At 36.4% G+C, this 15,736-nt stretch overlaps 1 protein-coding gene across 1 annotated transcript in view; it reads right to left on the bottom strand.

Annotated features, from left to right (window-relative positions):
• Positions 1 to 2,793: 2,793 nt before the first annotated feature.
• The window catches only part of Rcc1 (Regulator of chromosome condensation 1), a 39,141-nt gene continuing 26,198 nt past the window's right edge, over positions 2,794 to 15,736 (bottom strand). Inside the window, exons 13-14 of the mRNA XM_089649686.1 lie at positions 14,779 to 14,932; positions 2,794 to 10,831 (exon numbers count right to left, since the gene is read on the bottom strand). Of these exons, the coding sequence (XP_089505812.1) occupies positions 10,332 to 10,831; positions 14,779 to 14,932 (654 nt within the window). The 3' untranslated portion in view covers positions 2,794 to 10,331. The remainder of the gene's footprint in view (positions 10,832 to 14,778; positions 14,933 to 15,736) is intronic.

Here is a 15,736-nt window from a genome sequence, read left to right as displayed (position 1 = left end):
CAATGTCGATTAAAAATGATCCAGAACACATTTTTATATTATACTAGCTGTGTACCCCACCACGCTTTGCTGTGGCTCAGTCTGTCTGTGCAGATAGAGAAACAATAGCACGTGTTGCTTTTGCGTCCAACAGATGGCACGGTTTAAAAAAAAGGATCTTCGTCTAACAGTTGGCACTGTTTTTGACATCTATATAATTTATTTATTTATTTGTAAGAAACAAACAGCTTTTACATAATATACAATGATAGATATAAATATACAAGTTAACTGAAGTCAAGCCACATAAGTTTCTTATGCCATTGGAAATGAAGTTTTAATATCTTAAAATTAATTTTGTGTTAAAGGAAGGGGAGAGGAAGAGGATAGGAGATGCTCCCGATACATTCCATACTCTCATATTAATAATCGATCGTACGCATTACTTCATATTGATATTTCTTTAGGTTATTACCAAAAATGTCAATGCTGTAAAATTTTGTATTATATTGTGCACATAAACGAGGAATTGGGGAATTTTTTCGAATGTTTGTTCTTTTTTTTTATGTGACACCTCACAAGAGCGTCCCTGCCTGTGCAGTGTACAGACAGGGGAACTATGTCACCACCCGGTTGGGCGGCGTTGTGAGGCGGAATAAGGTAGGGGCTGTAGAAAGGGATTTGTTAATGCGGGCCTTGAAGAGGCTCGGATTATAGGAGGGAGGAAAAACAGATGCCGGTAGCTCGTTCCACATACGAGCCGACTTACACAAAAACGAGTCGTAAAAATGGCCCGTTCTCATGAAGCCAACGTCAACCGTGAACGGGTGTTCAGCTCGTGTCCGTCGAGTTTCGCGCATGTGCACCTAGTACAAGACGCCCAACTTCTTGGAGGCCTGATTTACTTGGGCTTCTATGGATCCCCGATACTTGAGCCGGTCTGATATAGTAACTCCAAGCATTTCAATGGAGTCTTTATTGGGGAGAGTGCTCCCATCAAATTGCACCAGACAGTCATTGATCTCTCTCTTTGCCGAAATCAGACACGCTTGGGTTTTTGAGACGTTGAAACTGACCAAGTTGGCCTTACCCCAGGCACGAACCATCTCGAGGTGGTGGTCAATTTTTTGCTTCAAAACTTCCCGAGCTGTTCGGACATCATAGGTGGAAGGGGGCCTGTCAAAAAGATAACCCTCGTGAACGGTGCTGTGTGAATTGGTGCACATTCAACGAGATCGTTGATGTGCAATAAAAACAGCGTCGGAGACAGCACAGATCCTTGTGGCACCCCCGCATTGATTTGGTGCGGTGAGGAAGAAGAGCCGTCAACCACGGTTTGAATTGTTCTTCCCCTCAGAAAGTCTGCAATCCAACTATGCAGGGTTGGGTGGATCCCATACGATGGTAACTTCCCGATAAGCGCCCGGTGCCAGACTCTGTCAAAGGCTTTGGAGATATCCAACCCAACAGTTTGAGTTTCACCAAAACGCTCAAAAAGACCCGAATAAACTATTATAGTCACAAATGATTTCATACACTTTATTTTGCCCTTTTGACTGCTTAATTATTATATCTGAAGACAACTATTAACTCATTCTACATACACACTTCGTTCATCCTAAACAGAGATTTTTGATTCCCCCTGATAGTTCCAGAAGCTGTGGAATGCTGGCACTTTTTCGCCATAAGTCTCAAGGTTTGCAGGCCCGTACTGTATGTAGCGTGTCGCTACGCACAAAGTTATTTTGGATAATTTAATTTTCAAAAATAATAATTTGGGTTGTCAGTGCGTGATACATGAAAAAAATAACCTACAAACTTATTTAACCTTGTTTTAGTTTCAATTTTTAAAGGTGTTGAATTTTCACTTTGACAAGTTATCCAGTACCAAATTATTCACATTTAATGAACTCAAATTTGCTTTGAATTTTCAAAATTGGAACTGATTGTGTAAATTCAGACTAGTGATAAAGTAGGTTACTACCTATAATCAGAATATTATTTTATTTTTATTAATAATTCTATACTTGAAATGTGTATTTCTTTTGTTAAAATTTTTGACAGATTTCGTAATTATTTTATTTTACTAACAGTGTTTCTTTCAAAAGGTATATTTCCGATCGTATCTGATAAAAATTGACAATATTTTTTGTTTTCAAAGGGTAAATATTTTCAGCTTCACAAATCCTACGAAAATTTTAACATCCCGTGATTTTTCACAGGTTAAAGTGTAAACAGCAAATAAAAGGCACGTTTTTTATCAAACTTATTTTATTTCTAAATAATATAATCCTCAAACACAAACATTTTGCTCCTAAAATAAAGATCCTTCAGCGAAGAAACGTTTAATTTTATTATATTAATTATAAATCATTATCAAGTCCACACTGAAACTCCAGACAGTTATCAATCATTCGCCCTACAGAGGAATATATAATTATATTATAGTCACCGCATTATTCTCAAAGACTACCAAACAGTCACAAATCCATAGACAAGAGCAAATTAATAGACACACACATTGTAATACATATCACCATTTACTCCTCAAAAATAAAATCTGCTTACAAATGGCGAACAAATTACTGGCTGTGTAAAAATAAACTACATATCCCAAATCAGGCAAACAAAAGTTCAGGTTTATTTCTAAAATTTTATATTTTGTTACACTATTTAGTTAACTTTTACAAACAGACCAGAAACAGCCAGAAAATTCCCACAATGAACGCTTTTCTGCACATGGCGTGGTTATTTCAATGTGTGCTTTTCGGCGGTCAATGAACGACTGATGTTATAGTTTTTTCAAAGCATTCTCAGACTCTTCTGGTGCCAAAAATATGGGTCACATGGTTTGCTTCCAGTTGGTCGAAATGATACCCATTTCATGTTACGATAAGTCTATTAAATTTAATGTCTATGGATAAAACCCATAGAAGTGTTACAAACACCCAATTTATAATTAATTTTTATGTTAATACCGTACATAGTTCAGAGCCTGTGCAACTATGGCATGTTCGATTGGGGTATATTGTGAGGTTGAAGGAAAGGAGACGGGAAGGTTGAGAAAAACCTGGATATTCAGATGTGGTCACCAAACAGCCGTTTTGAGCAACGCATCCATTCTGAATGATTGGTCTATCACCAGGGCAATAATGAGAGAATCTACTACTCTCGGAGGAATAAGTTAAACATAAGATATAGCACAATGGACTGTTTTGACTCCTCGGCCCTAGACAGGTCAATGAAATCAGATAATCATTTTCATTTGCCTGCGGGGAGGTCTTACGTTAATTGGCGACAACAGTTTTTATTCAAATGGGTATAGATAACACTTCTGTGGATTATTTGTTCAGTGTCCTGTTCACACAGCGGGCAGGAGACAACTAGAGATGGACAAACACAAGACAGGGTTTATACCGCACAGTGTGGTCAGTCGAGAAATCCGGACATTTCCTCCGTTAGTACCGTACGTGCAACATTTAACAACTATATCAAGAGGACACCCATAGAAGAGATTGGTTGACGATCTGAAGAGAACTAAAAGCTCTTGGGGGAGAAAAGTTTCAATTATTCATTGACAGTAATACAGTCTCGGCAATAACCTTGGAAATCGAGAGATATTTTGCATCTTGTGCTGGCTACAAGTGCCCAATAGTTTTGTAAATATTAAAACTCAATTCTTTCAAGAAAGGCGTACAAATACAATATTGTACCGGCGATTCAATCCAACATTGTATTTGCACACCTTTCTTGAAAGAATTGAGTTTTTATACAAACAAAACTATTAATTTATATTCATTTCACATATCTATGGGTGCAAATAAATAATTTGTCTCAATATTGATTGACCATCTAGATTATAATGAATGTTATGTTTAACTTCAACACATTCCCCTGGCAAGAGCTTTTGTTACCATTAAAATTACATATGATCGTTCCGCCCATGGTAGTGATTGGCACTGAACCCTTTAAATTAAGCTAAAAAGCATGTTTTATTTTATTTTGTAAATAAACATGAATTTACGAAGACATTTGTAGAAAAAACATTTACAATTTTTCTCTTGGAAAGATCAAATCTGAGAATTGAAAGAATTTTTACAGGCATGATCATAATTTTTTTTTCTGGACTTAATATACGAGTCGTGGAGTTGCAAAATTCTTACTGGAATTTTTAAGAAATCTCATGATGGTCACTAAGAACTGTTTGTAACACTTTGAATATCCGTTTTATGCTAAATATCAAAATAATTATACAATCCAATCTTTTGATATTTAGTGATAAATATTATATTAATTAACAGACTTCAAAGTAGGCGAAAACAGGGTCCCATGCGAGAAAATGGATTTTGCTTCAATCCGCTATATATTTGAATGATTTTTTTTGGATAGTTATCACCGCACCCCAACTGTATTGTATAGTACTGTCTGAAATTAAAGTCTACTTTGAAATACAAGTCCAAAAACTGAACTTATTTAGTTTTACTTGGCACAAATCATTACAAAAAGCGAACGATTTCTCCAGCGCCATAAGTGTAAGGATGTTATTACTCATTAGTTTCCTTTTGATTAGTTATTCTTCCACACAAGAGACAAAAAAATGATAGACTTGCATCGCGTTGTTCACACAAATACATATTTATAGTAGGTACCTGCACAAAAAGATTTGTATATAATATTAATATAGAACTAGCTGGGGAATAAATAAATAAATAAATACCCCGCCACGCGTTGATATGGCTCAGTCTGTCTGTGCAGATAGAAAAACAATAGCGCGTGTTGCTTTTACGTCCAACAGATGTTGGCGCTGTTTAAAATCTATACAATATAGGTAATACACACGTATTCGAATGCAAAGTTGTGTCAAAATTTCAAAGCAATCGATAGAGAACTTTTGAAGATTTAAAATTATGAACAAACAAACATATTTATTTATATAAATTATCAGACAGCAATGCCTTTGTAGTCATTCAATTGAAATCGGTGCAAAAGGTAGAACTATTCCTGCCAGAAGTGTGTTAATTAATTAATATTTATTTTCAATTCACTTCTAAGAACTTTTTAGTGAATGTATCAAAAACCAGCAGAAATTTCCAGAACGGGTTTTGCATCATGATAACAAAATAGTTCAGTGATAATTCAGAGCAAGCTGTTTTAAACACAGTATTTTACTTAAGAATCTATAAGTGTATTACAGCAGTAATTTTCCTCTTATTTTGAACATCAAGTGTGAAAAATTTCATCAAGAACTATTATTAAAAACTTTCTTTAAGGTGCGGAAAAGGTGATGGCTTTTCGAAATCTCATATAGACAGCGTGACTTTTTCTTTATATACATACATAATACACAGATAACACCATTTTCTATTTTTATGAAAGAAAGGTAAACATTCCCATGTTACAAATAACCTGACATTATTTGAATTCCTCCTGCCACAAATGGAAAAATGTTGTTTGTGCACTGATGGAGGACTTAGCTGGCAGAGGATTGAACCCGATGCTTTGGACCACTCAGCCAACCAGTTAGTTGGTTAGTGAAGCTGTTTTAAAACTATATATATGCGTAATATTTATAATCGAATCAAAAAGCTGTCATAAAACTTTTGGAAAAGCCGTGTTTCTTATTGTTAGTCCGTAAAGCCCTTCTTTCATAAGGATACATAAGTATCTGATACTCGATGATTCAAGTATCTTCGAGACTACCGATGTACATATGCGCGGAGGTTCGAACACAGTCGGCAATGCCAGTCTGTCATTATCATTCGGATGAGGTTGTTCCCACACACGTTGACGAGACTTTTGAACATGGTGTCACTTGTATAGGACATTTTGTAACAATGCGTCTGCTTTAGATCAATGCTAAGAACAAAGCAGTCAACGGTTGGGTTCTCAAAGCAGTCGGTTTCTCACTGCCTCGTAAACTCTGGTTCGCCATCAATAGGATAAGGTGGTCCCGAAGCCGCTGTGCTCATGTGATGCATAGGTGGGCCTACAGTCAGCGATGTGTGAATGCGTTACAGTGCAGACATAAACCATTAATCCTCCACAGGGCGACGCCCGAGGCTCTAGAGTGGCTCACAGACCTAGATGTTCCCCCACCATACGAAAGAAGAAGCAGTCAACAAAGAATGACAGGATATAAAAATGACAGCTAAAAGCAACAGTTTAGTTAGTGAGATTATGAAAGCATTTAATTTTGAGAGTTGGAGAATTCAACAATGATTATTGGTGGCGAATCGGGTCTCGTGATCAGTAGCAACGCCCAAGGACTGTGTGCGAATCAATAATAGTATATGGACTGTGTGCGACAAGTTGTTTGCGACGTATATGGACTGTATGCGACAAGTTGTTTGCAACATATATGGACTGTTTGCAACAAGTTATTTGCGACATATATGGACTGTGTGCAACAAGTTGTTTGCGACGCAAATACACAACACGAGTATCGGATACTTGAGCATCCCTGTGGAAAAATGGCCTGTTATAATATTGACTAAAATAACGTTAGAGTACCGCGCTCATTCTTTCTCTAAATAAGCTTGTATCTAATTATATAATTTGGCGCGGTCATTAACTGCACTTTGACCAATGCCGACTGATTTGAACTTAAGGAAACAGAGCAACCTTATATATTCTTGATATCACCGCTAACTAACGACTGTTGGACGAAAAAACAATCAAGAAATGCCTAAAATAATTACGTAATATGTATAATTTTGATAAAATAGATGGAGGGTGTCAGTGTCGCCATCATAGGAATTATTTTCTTCCGAAATTGATTAATTTATCGATAAACAAGCTAAGTTTATCCTATTAAATTATCAATATGTCTGTACTAGGCCATGGATGTGCGTTTTCAATCTTACATTTTAAGACAGCTCCTGTGATGACTTGCTTAAATATAATTATTAATTAATGTTGCACGTACGAACGGCAGATATGTCTTCATCAGACATTAATCCTACATTATATAGTTTTACAATCCAACATTGTAATGTTAAAAAATAGTCATTTCTCTTGGGACTCTATTCTCTAGTCCTAATTCTATACTCCGAGGCATTGGTGCAGAAATCACATAGAAGGATTTACAAAATAAAATTTAAATTTTAACACATACTGTTTATGCTGTAATAAAATTTACCACAGCAATTTTCTAGAAACAAAGCCCATTTCAGCTTTTGTTCAAATTGTGGTCAGATGGCAAGCGTGATAACATAAGCACTACGCTCAATAGCTGATTACAATTTGATCAGAAACAGACTAAGGACGGGTTGTTTCGGAGAATTTGAACAATTCATCAAATTTCAATGTTCATTTTCAAGTTCTGTGAAAGATTTTTTCAAGTTCTGTTTTTATTTCAGTTTTGTCAAGCAACTAGCCTACAATGATATAATAACAGAACTTGAATAAGTCTTTCACAGAACCCGAAAATGAACGTTGAAATTTGATGAATTGTTCAAATTCTCCGAAACAACCCGTCCTTAGAATCAGCGACTTTTCGATTGATGATGACAATATTACATTTAAATTTCTGTAAAAACATGGATTGTAATTTTTTTCATAAATATCTATAAATGTTATTTTCTTAAATAGTAGTATAAAAAATATCTATAAATAAAAGATTTCATTAATTTGCTTGATTTTTACGTCAAATTTATTAGATTTTGAATCTTTTTTCATAGCGCACGATACAACCATGTTCATCCCAAACCAATGCTCTACGGAATATATATTTGTTTATTTAATTTTACCAAATATTTACAGTTGTTGGGAATAAAAGACAAATTTAAATTAAGACGAATTCTTAAAAAATAAAAAAAATTATTTAAACAACCAATCTGAAAAAAAAACATGCATTCTTTAAAATCAATCAATAATAATTACTATTGAAACTTCTTTGGGGAAAAAAAAAGTTTTTTGTTTTTTTTTTTTGAAAAATTCACCATTACATTAGGTTAGTATGCGCTGAAATTTCAGGGAAAAGTTTTGTCGCATGTTAAACCTAGTAGATTTGCGTTAAAGTTATATGAAAAATGTTATTCAGTTAAAAATAAATGTAGCCGTAATCCAACGTCTGTAGATAATTAACATTGTACATATTTAAGATGTTTTCAATAGAAACTAACTGTGGGAACCATTGATTATTAACAGGACAATCAAATCTGACGCACGCAGATGTTGGAAGCAAACACTATGCCCATTCGTAAAACGAAGATACTTACAAACGACTCGAGTTTTGTGCATAAGCAAGCATGCTTGTGTATTCGCTATACTATTTAGCTAGTGTTCGTACACGAGTTTGACGTCAATTGCACGCTATCGACAGTGCTGGTAGCACGCTACGCGAGTTGGGAAAAAATCCACATTCATGTAACTATAATGTACCGGAATACGTAGGAAAGGATTTAGCAGAGAAGGCGTGCATTGAGGTTGGAAAGAAAAGACCATTTGACATCATTCTCTTGTAGTTCCTTGGCGGCAACAATTAACGTTTATTTCGTTGTATGGATATAAAGAAGAACAATATTATTGTCTTCGTCGCTAGACATCCTATTAATTCCACGGTTGATCTTGAAAGAATGTTCCAAGTTCATTATAATTGGGGTTGCACTACCAGCAGCTTTAAAGAGTAGCATATCCGTAGGCTAGTTGTGTTTGGGTCACAGTCACATAGCTTGTAATTATCTCTGTGTACGAATGGGTTTATAGCTGAAGGTAATGTTAGCATGATGAAGAAATTCCCATTAATCTATGGTGGCAATGTCCCACCTTAACAGGAAGCAGGCTCAGATACTCGGGGAGTTGAATAGGTGGCAATATCCCACCTTGACGGGAAGCAGGCTCAGATACTGGTGGAGTTGAATAAGTTGCAATATCGCACCTTGACGGAAAGCAGGCTCAGATACTTGGGGAGTTGAATAGGTGGCAATATCACACCTTGACGGGAAGCAGGCTCAGATACTTGGGGAGTTGAATAGGTGGCAATATCACACCTTGACGGGAAGCAGGCTCAGATACTTGGGGAGTTGAATAGGTGGCAATGTCACACCTTGACGGGAAGCAGGCTCAGATACTTGGGGAGTTGAATAGGTGGCAATGTCACACCTTGACGGGAAGCAGGCTCAGATACTTGGGGAGTTGAATAGGTGGCAATATCACACCTTGACGGGAAGCAGGCTCAGATACTTGGGGAGTTGAATAGGTGGCAATATCACACCTTGACGGGAAGCAGGCTCAGATACTTGGGGAGTTGAATAGGTGGCAATATCACACCTTGACGGGAAGCAGGCTCAGATACTTGGGGAGTTGAATAGGTGGCAATGTCACACCTTGACGGGAAGCAGGCTCAGATACTTGGGGAGTTGAATAGGTGGCAATGTCACACCTTGACGGGAAGCAGGCTCAGATACTTGGGGAGTTGAATAGGTGGCAATATCACACCTTGACGGGAAGCAGGCTCAGATACTTGGGGAGTTGAATAGGTGGCAATGTCACACCTTGACGGGAAGCAGGCTCAGATACTTGGGGAGTTGAATAGGTGGCAATATCACACCTTGACGGGAAGCAGGCTCAGATACTTGGGGAGTTGAATAGGTGGCAATGTCCCACCTTGACGGGAAGCAGGCTCAGATACATGGGGAGTTGAATAGCATGTTGTGAAATCAGGAGACACGGACAAACGCCCAATGATAACCCTGTTTAACTTTACTAAAAGACTTCTGTTAAGGGAATAAGGTTGCACATGGGAGAACACAATGAACTATTATGACCCAAGTGCTTTCAATAAATTCTGATGATTTTTTTTTATATTGTGGGTTAATCGTTACGTAAGCTTTGCATCTCAAACAATAACGAATGCAAAATTAAATAATTTCTTGTCAATACTTGAATCTCGTATTAGATGCGAGAGATTATTTAAAAAGGACAAAGAAACATCTTAAATACATACATTATTTAATTGAATTTGTAAGATATAATTATAACCAAATTGAATGTTAAATCTGCATATATGTTAAAAGTAGTAATAAGTAGTTAAAATAATTTCTAAATTCCACAACATAAATATAGTAAAGCCCTGTTATGAAGTTCTCACATAAATGTGTTTTTTCCGGTCCCTTGAAAAACTTTCACTGTTTTTATAAACATCTTGTGTTTTCCGTTTTGTAACGGAGTTACAAAAGTTTCGATAGAATGTGGTGAAAAAAAAATGTCACGCATTAAAATAGATTAGTTAATTCGGTTTGTTATTCTTATAAATTCTCATGTGTATTATCTAAGAGACGTTGATTACGGGTGTTAAGTTAAGTGTTCCACATATTACGGCTAAGTGTGTAATGACAATCTCCCTCTCTCTCTCATGAGGAGAGGCCTTCCATGGGCCGTGCGCTGCCATTAGCCAGTTCCGTGCGGGCCCTCTTGCAGGCGGGTTCCTCCGTATTATCGTCCTCTCCCGCCCGCTCCCTTTTCTCCGTCGTAGTCGTCGACTCTGTAACGGTTGGCTCGTTCGTAATCGCAGTCTCTTTCTCCGGGATCTTCTCTTCGCTGCCGTTGTTGATTTCCATGGGTGTTTCTGTTGTCGTAACTGGTGTCTCTTTAGCGTTGGTTGTCTCTGAAGTGATGGGTGTCTCTTTCACGGTGGTTGACTCTGAAGCGATAGGTGTCTCTTTTGTCTCTGAAGCGATGGTTGTCTCTTTAGTGTCAGTTGTCTCTGAAGCGATGGGTGTCTCTTTAGCGATGGGTGTCTCTTTAGCGATGGTTGTGTCTGTGGCGACGGGTGTCTCTATTGTTTCGGGGGTTGGGAGGGCGGTTTCACTTTCAGTTATTTGGCCTTGGGCTTCTTTGGCTTCGCCTTCAGCTGAAAATAAATAAAACAATCAACTTAAACAGTAACAAACTTTTTTTAAATTTTAGGTTTGTCAACAAAATGTATTTTTCAAATTATTACATAATTACCCATGCAAAAAATAAAGTAATTTGATATTCGGTCATTAGTCTATCCCCATTTTCCAATATATATTTACTTAGTGGCCTCAAGTATTAATAATAAAGAATTTGTATTGACTTATATAATTTATGAAGGAATCAAATGTATTTCTTGCAATAAATTCAAATGAAAATAGACTTCAACAATGGAGGGCTATTTTATTTGTCAGTTTTGTAATGTAATACATTGCATTTTAAAACAAGCAATTAGATTTCAAAAGTTCCTTGCAATAATAATGTGTATTATTATTTTTGAAAAAACGGGCAGTCTGTTTGATAGATTCCCCATCCAAATGGACGAATTGCAATCTTAGGCATACAGACTAGTGGGAGTGCTGTGTTTGCACTACCAATATTTCAATTGTAGGCGCACAAAAGAATTTGTACTACTATTGTGCTCAAAAGCTCGGCTGTGAAACAACTTGCCGGTTTCTGTGTTTTCTTATCCTACTTCAAGACCCAGGTTCACTCTTCATCCAGCATCCCCAAAGATAACACAAGCCTCTTGTATTAACAGGAATTAATATTATTTTTTATATTACATGCGGCATTCAACAATAATAAATTGAGGAATTATTTAACAAGTAAATTAAGAATGTGCGACTGAAGCCTTGAATGAGAGAGATGGCATGACAGCGAGGTATACATGGTGTCCGGAAAGTAGTGGAACAAGCGGAAAACTGGTAAATCTGCAGCACACATATGGAATTGATTTCGCACTAAAACTTTTTTTATTATTTGAGCTTTTGTGAGTAAATCGAACTGAAGTTGAAATTTCACTAGTGGATTTTTATCAGTTGAATGATATTTTTTTAATATTTTATCAGTCAAAATAAAAAGAAAAAGAGTGAAAAAAATATTATATAAATCAAAATGCCGAAAAGAAGTTTTTTTGGGTTCTCTATGTGAAATAGATTCACCAGTTTTCCGCTTGTACCATTAGTTTCTGGACACCATGTATAAAGAGTACGCTTGGTTATCCTGTTTCTCTTCCTTATCACTTGTCATCCAAGATAATAATTCATTTTGTTAATTACAACAGTCTATCGACTATTATTACGGTATACCAATAATCACACTAAAACCTTAGTGTAAAGGGTCACTATACGAGACACATGTCTATTTATTTGTACGTACATAGAAGATAAAGCCAAGTTATTAAATTATAATTAGTTTAGGGAAATTGGAAATAATTTCCCTCAGGGTCTATAAATATCATCTTTGGGGATGCTGTGAGGAGAGAATTAGAGATATAAAACTATGACGACTCCACTGGGTAGGACATGCAGCAAGGATGGGAGATAAGCGTACAATAAAGAAGAAACTAGAAATGCCTTTCATATAGATTTTAACAGAAACCGATGTCGCCACTGACTTAGTACTTTTCGGTTAGCACTTAGCACTCGTACACTTGCCTGACGGTGACCGGATAACTCATAAAAATGACAGTTCAACACACTTTTAAAAAGTGATAAGTCATGAAAACAAAAAATAGGTTACATAGGAAAGTTCAATTTGTTAGTTTTTTTCCATCGCTTTTAAAAGGTATACTTTTGGGTCAAGAATCACGCCCACATGGCATTTCTTGTATTCTTCTATATTCTAAGGCGATAGCCTACCACCGTTGAGGCTAGTGTATAATAGGTCTGCAGAATTAAGGAGAGATGGGAGTAGTGATGGGTAAATTCCCCGGAATGTATTTTTGGGGAATATTCTCGAAACGGGGAATCCAAATGTTGAAATTCCCAGATTAACTAATGAGGTTGTCTCCTACAGTGAAATTTCATTTTATTCACAAATTTTGGATTATTGGAAAATACCGAATAGTACTGAAGATATAAGTCGTCAAAATGTTGATATTTGCGGCCGGCCGATAAGCGTATAATATCACGGTACACACAATGACTGGCGCGGCATTACAGCAGCACTGCCATTTGTATTACGAATTATGCCTCGTGATGTCACACGTTTGTACATTTACATTTTACGCTAGCGTTTTACCCGAGTTTACTTTGAAAGCTCATAACTTCGTCATTTTTAGAGATATCGAAAAACTAATTTTACTGTCATTATCGATTTGTTATACATTTTCATAAATATAATTAGGAAGACAGTGGAAACTTTTATAATTCACACGGTTACAACACGGCAACGGTACAAATAAAACATAAATAATGTACCGTCTTTATCACAATAATAGTGTGTAAGAAAGTGTGATGTATGGAAAAAAGTTGGGTATTCAAGCAATAGATGACACCAGTCATAAAGCTTACTCCAGAGTCCGACAGATGTCGCTAGAGTGTAGCAATTGCCTGTGGGATATTATCGACAGGGAACAAGCTTCAAGTAAACGGAGAATTACCAACCCTCGGGTAATGAACAGTGTAGCTAAATCCAGACTTATTTATTGTAATGTAAATACACGCAATTATAGCAAAGAACCTTTTACTTCTTCACAAGAGTTCCCAACACAGAAATCTGCTAGTAAGCAGAGATATAACAGAAAGTGATGTTGAAAATGAGACAAATGATGTACGTACGTCTGCTACTTCCGACATCTTACTCTACATCTCCCTCACACGTAGTAAGGAAGTGAAACAGGGTTGCCATAGGAATCATAAGAACACCCAACCTTTAGAATGAGTTTCTTGATAAAAAAAAGAGCAAATGTGAATGGCAGAAGAATTCGGGGACACCCGAGGAAGACAAGCAGATCGACCAGATACTCGAGTCGTGCCATGTCAAGAATCAGAATAATAGAAGAGTATGTATGTCCTCTCAGCCTATCACTGAGGTGTAACAGCGTGATGGTTAATTAGTTAGTTAGAATCTTAACGCTGCATCTTTGGGCAAAAGGAACTGGAGGGAGACGGCAGGAGTTTTCTAGTGGCCGCCAGGATTATAGTTCTGACAATGATAACCTGAGAACTCGGTGAAATATAACATAATATATTGTACTACACACAATGATATGTATATAATAATTTGAAAGACCCAAACCAAAGCACTATAGCAAACTTAGCAAAAAGAAAGTACACGCAAGTAGAATGTAGTGTATGAACGTTGCTGTACCTCTACACATAAAAGGCATGCAAGAAAGAAACAGAATTTACATAGTAAGGTTAGGTTAGGTTGCAAGCATGTTCAATAGGAGGATGCAGAGAATTTTTTAAAGATTTTAATATAGGTATTAATAATTGACCAATACAGTAGCTTTAAGTAGGATGAAGTGAAAAAACTTGAATTATTAGTGTGAAAATAATATTAACTAGCGCAGACCTGTGAAAAATCACGGGGTACTCTGAATTAAATTGAACAAATCGGTTCCAATTTTGAATTACAATTAAAATAATTTATTATGTTTTTTTAAATTTGAATTCACTTAAATTCAAAGCAAATTTGAGGTCATTGAAACAGATTTCACGCATGACTAACTAAAGCACAGACAATCGAAATTAGTATATATGATAGTATATTCTTCTCTCCCTTACTCCGATTAATATTTTAACGAACCCCAATAAAGGGTTTCCATAGTCCCACTGGCTCTGGGCAGTTGGGATTCTTGTGGAATGTTCTCAAAAAAAAAAAAATTATGGTTTTAATTTTTTTTTAACTCAGCAAAATTTCTAAACTGACAGTTTTTGACTCCATTTACCGATTGTCCTAACACAAAACTATATCATTTCACTCCATCCTACAATACAGCCAATATTTTTGCAAAAAGAAAAATCGACAAGCGGAAATTTGTTAAATCAAAAAAGGCCAAAATGTGCGACGTTAAGTGTTGACGAAAGCAGGCAAGTATTCCAATATCCATACTGGAGGGCGAGCTGATCTTCTCCGGAACTGTAGGCACGTCCATCGACTCCGACGGCACCTCCGGCACGGCCGGCAGAGACGCTGAAGTTGCCGCTTCTGCAGCCGGCACTTTGGAAGGGGCCACGGCAGTCTCGACGGCAGCGTCTTCTTCCATCTTTGATTTTACAAATGGCATAAAAAACATATACATATTGAATAATAAATATATTAGAACAAAAATTATTCTAACTGTAAATTGGACAAGTCTCGGAACAACAGATTTTAAAAACCTATTTATAAGTATGTATTTCCAATGGTACAATGGCGATAATCTTTTATTTTTAACTAGCCGACGTGTACTCGACGCTGCTGGGGGTTATCCTTAGGAGGCAGACATACATATACCATCCTTTCCTGTAGTCCTTTTTAAGACATACAATTCAGTAGTACATTATTTTGATGTATCTCATAAGGTTTAGCCAGCGTTAGCAATGTAAGCTCTCGAAAATAATTTATTTTTACAACCTGATTACAAAACATCGATTTTTCTCTACTTTCTATAAATATAATACGCATGTATTATATATGTAAACCTTCCGGAAGAAATTCTCTATATGATAGTGTAAACCCTATCAAACTCCGTTGCATAGTTTAGAAGAACCAAGCGCACAAACAGACAGACACGGATAGTTACTTTGTTTTATACTATTTAGAGATTGTTAATAATACATATTTACGTAATTTATTTTAAAACTAAAATAATATACGTTTCTCGATGTTAAATAATACCTCCCTAATTAGAATAACTCCTGTTTAGGAAGGGATATCGCAAAAAAGTCTGTTTCTAAATTTTTTCTCTTATGATAAAACCAAAAATTCCTTTGAAATCATAAGATTTGTAAGTAGGTACATAAATACCCATCTACTTTGTTGCTCTGGCTCGATCTGTCTGTGCAGATAGAGAAACAATAGCACGTTT

This window comes from Hesperophylax consimilis, chromosome 30, assembly GCF_061612785.1.
Source record: "Hesperophylax consimilis isolate HC1 chromosome 30, BYU_Hcon_1.0, whole genome shotgun sequence".
NCBI classification, from domain to species: Eukaryota; Metazoa; Arthropoda; class Insecta; order Trichoptera; family Limnephilidae; genus Hesperophylax; species Hesperophylax consimilis.
The sequence above is the reverse complement of the archived record's forward strand: the minus strand, read 5'-3'. Positions and strand labels throughout refer to the sequence as shown.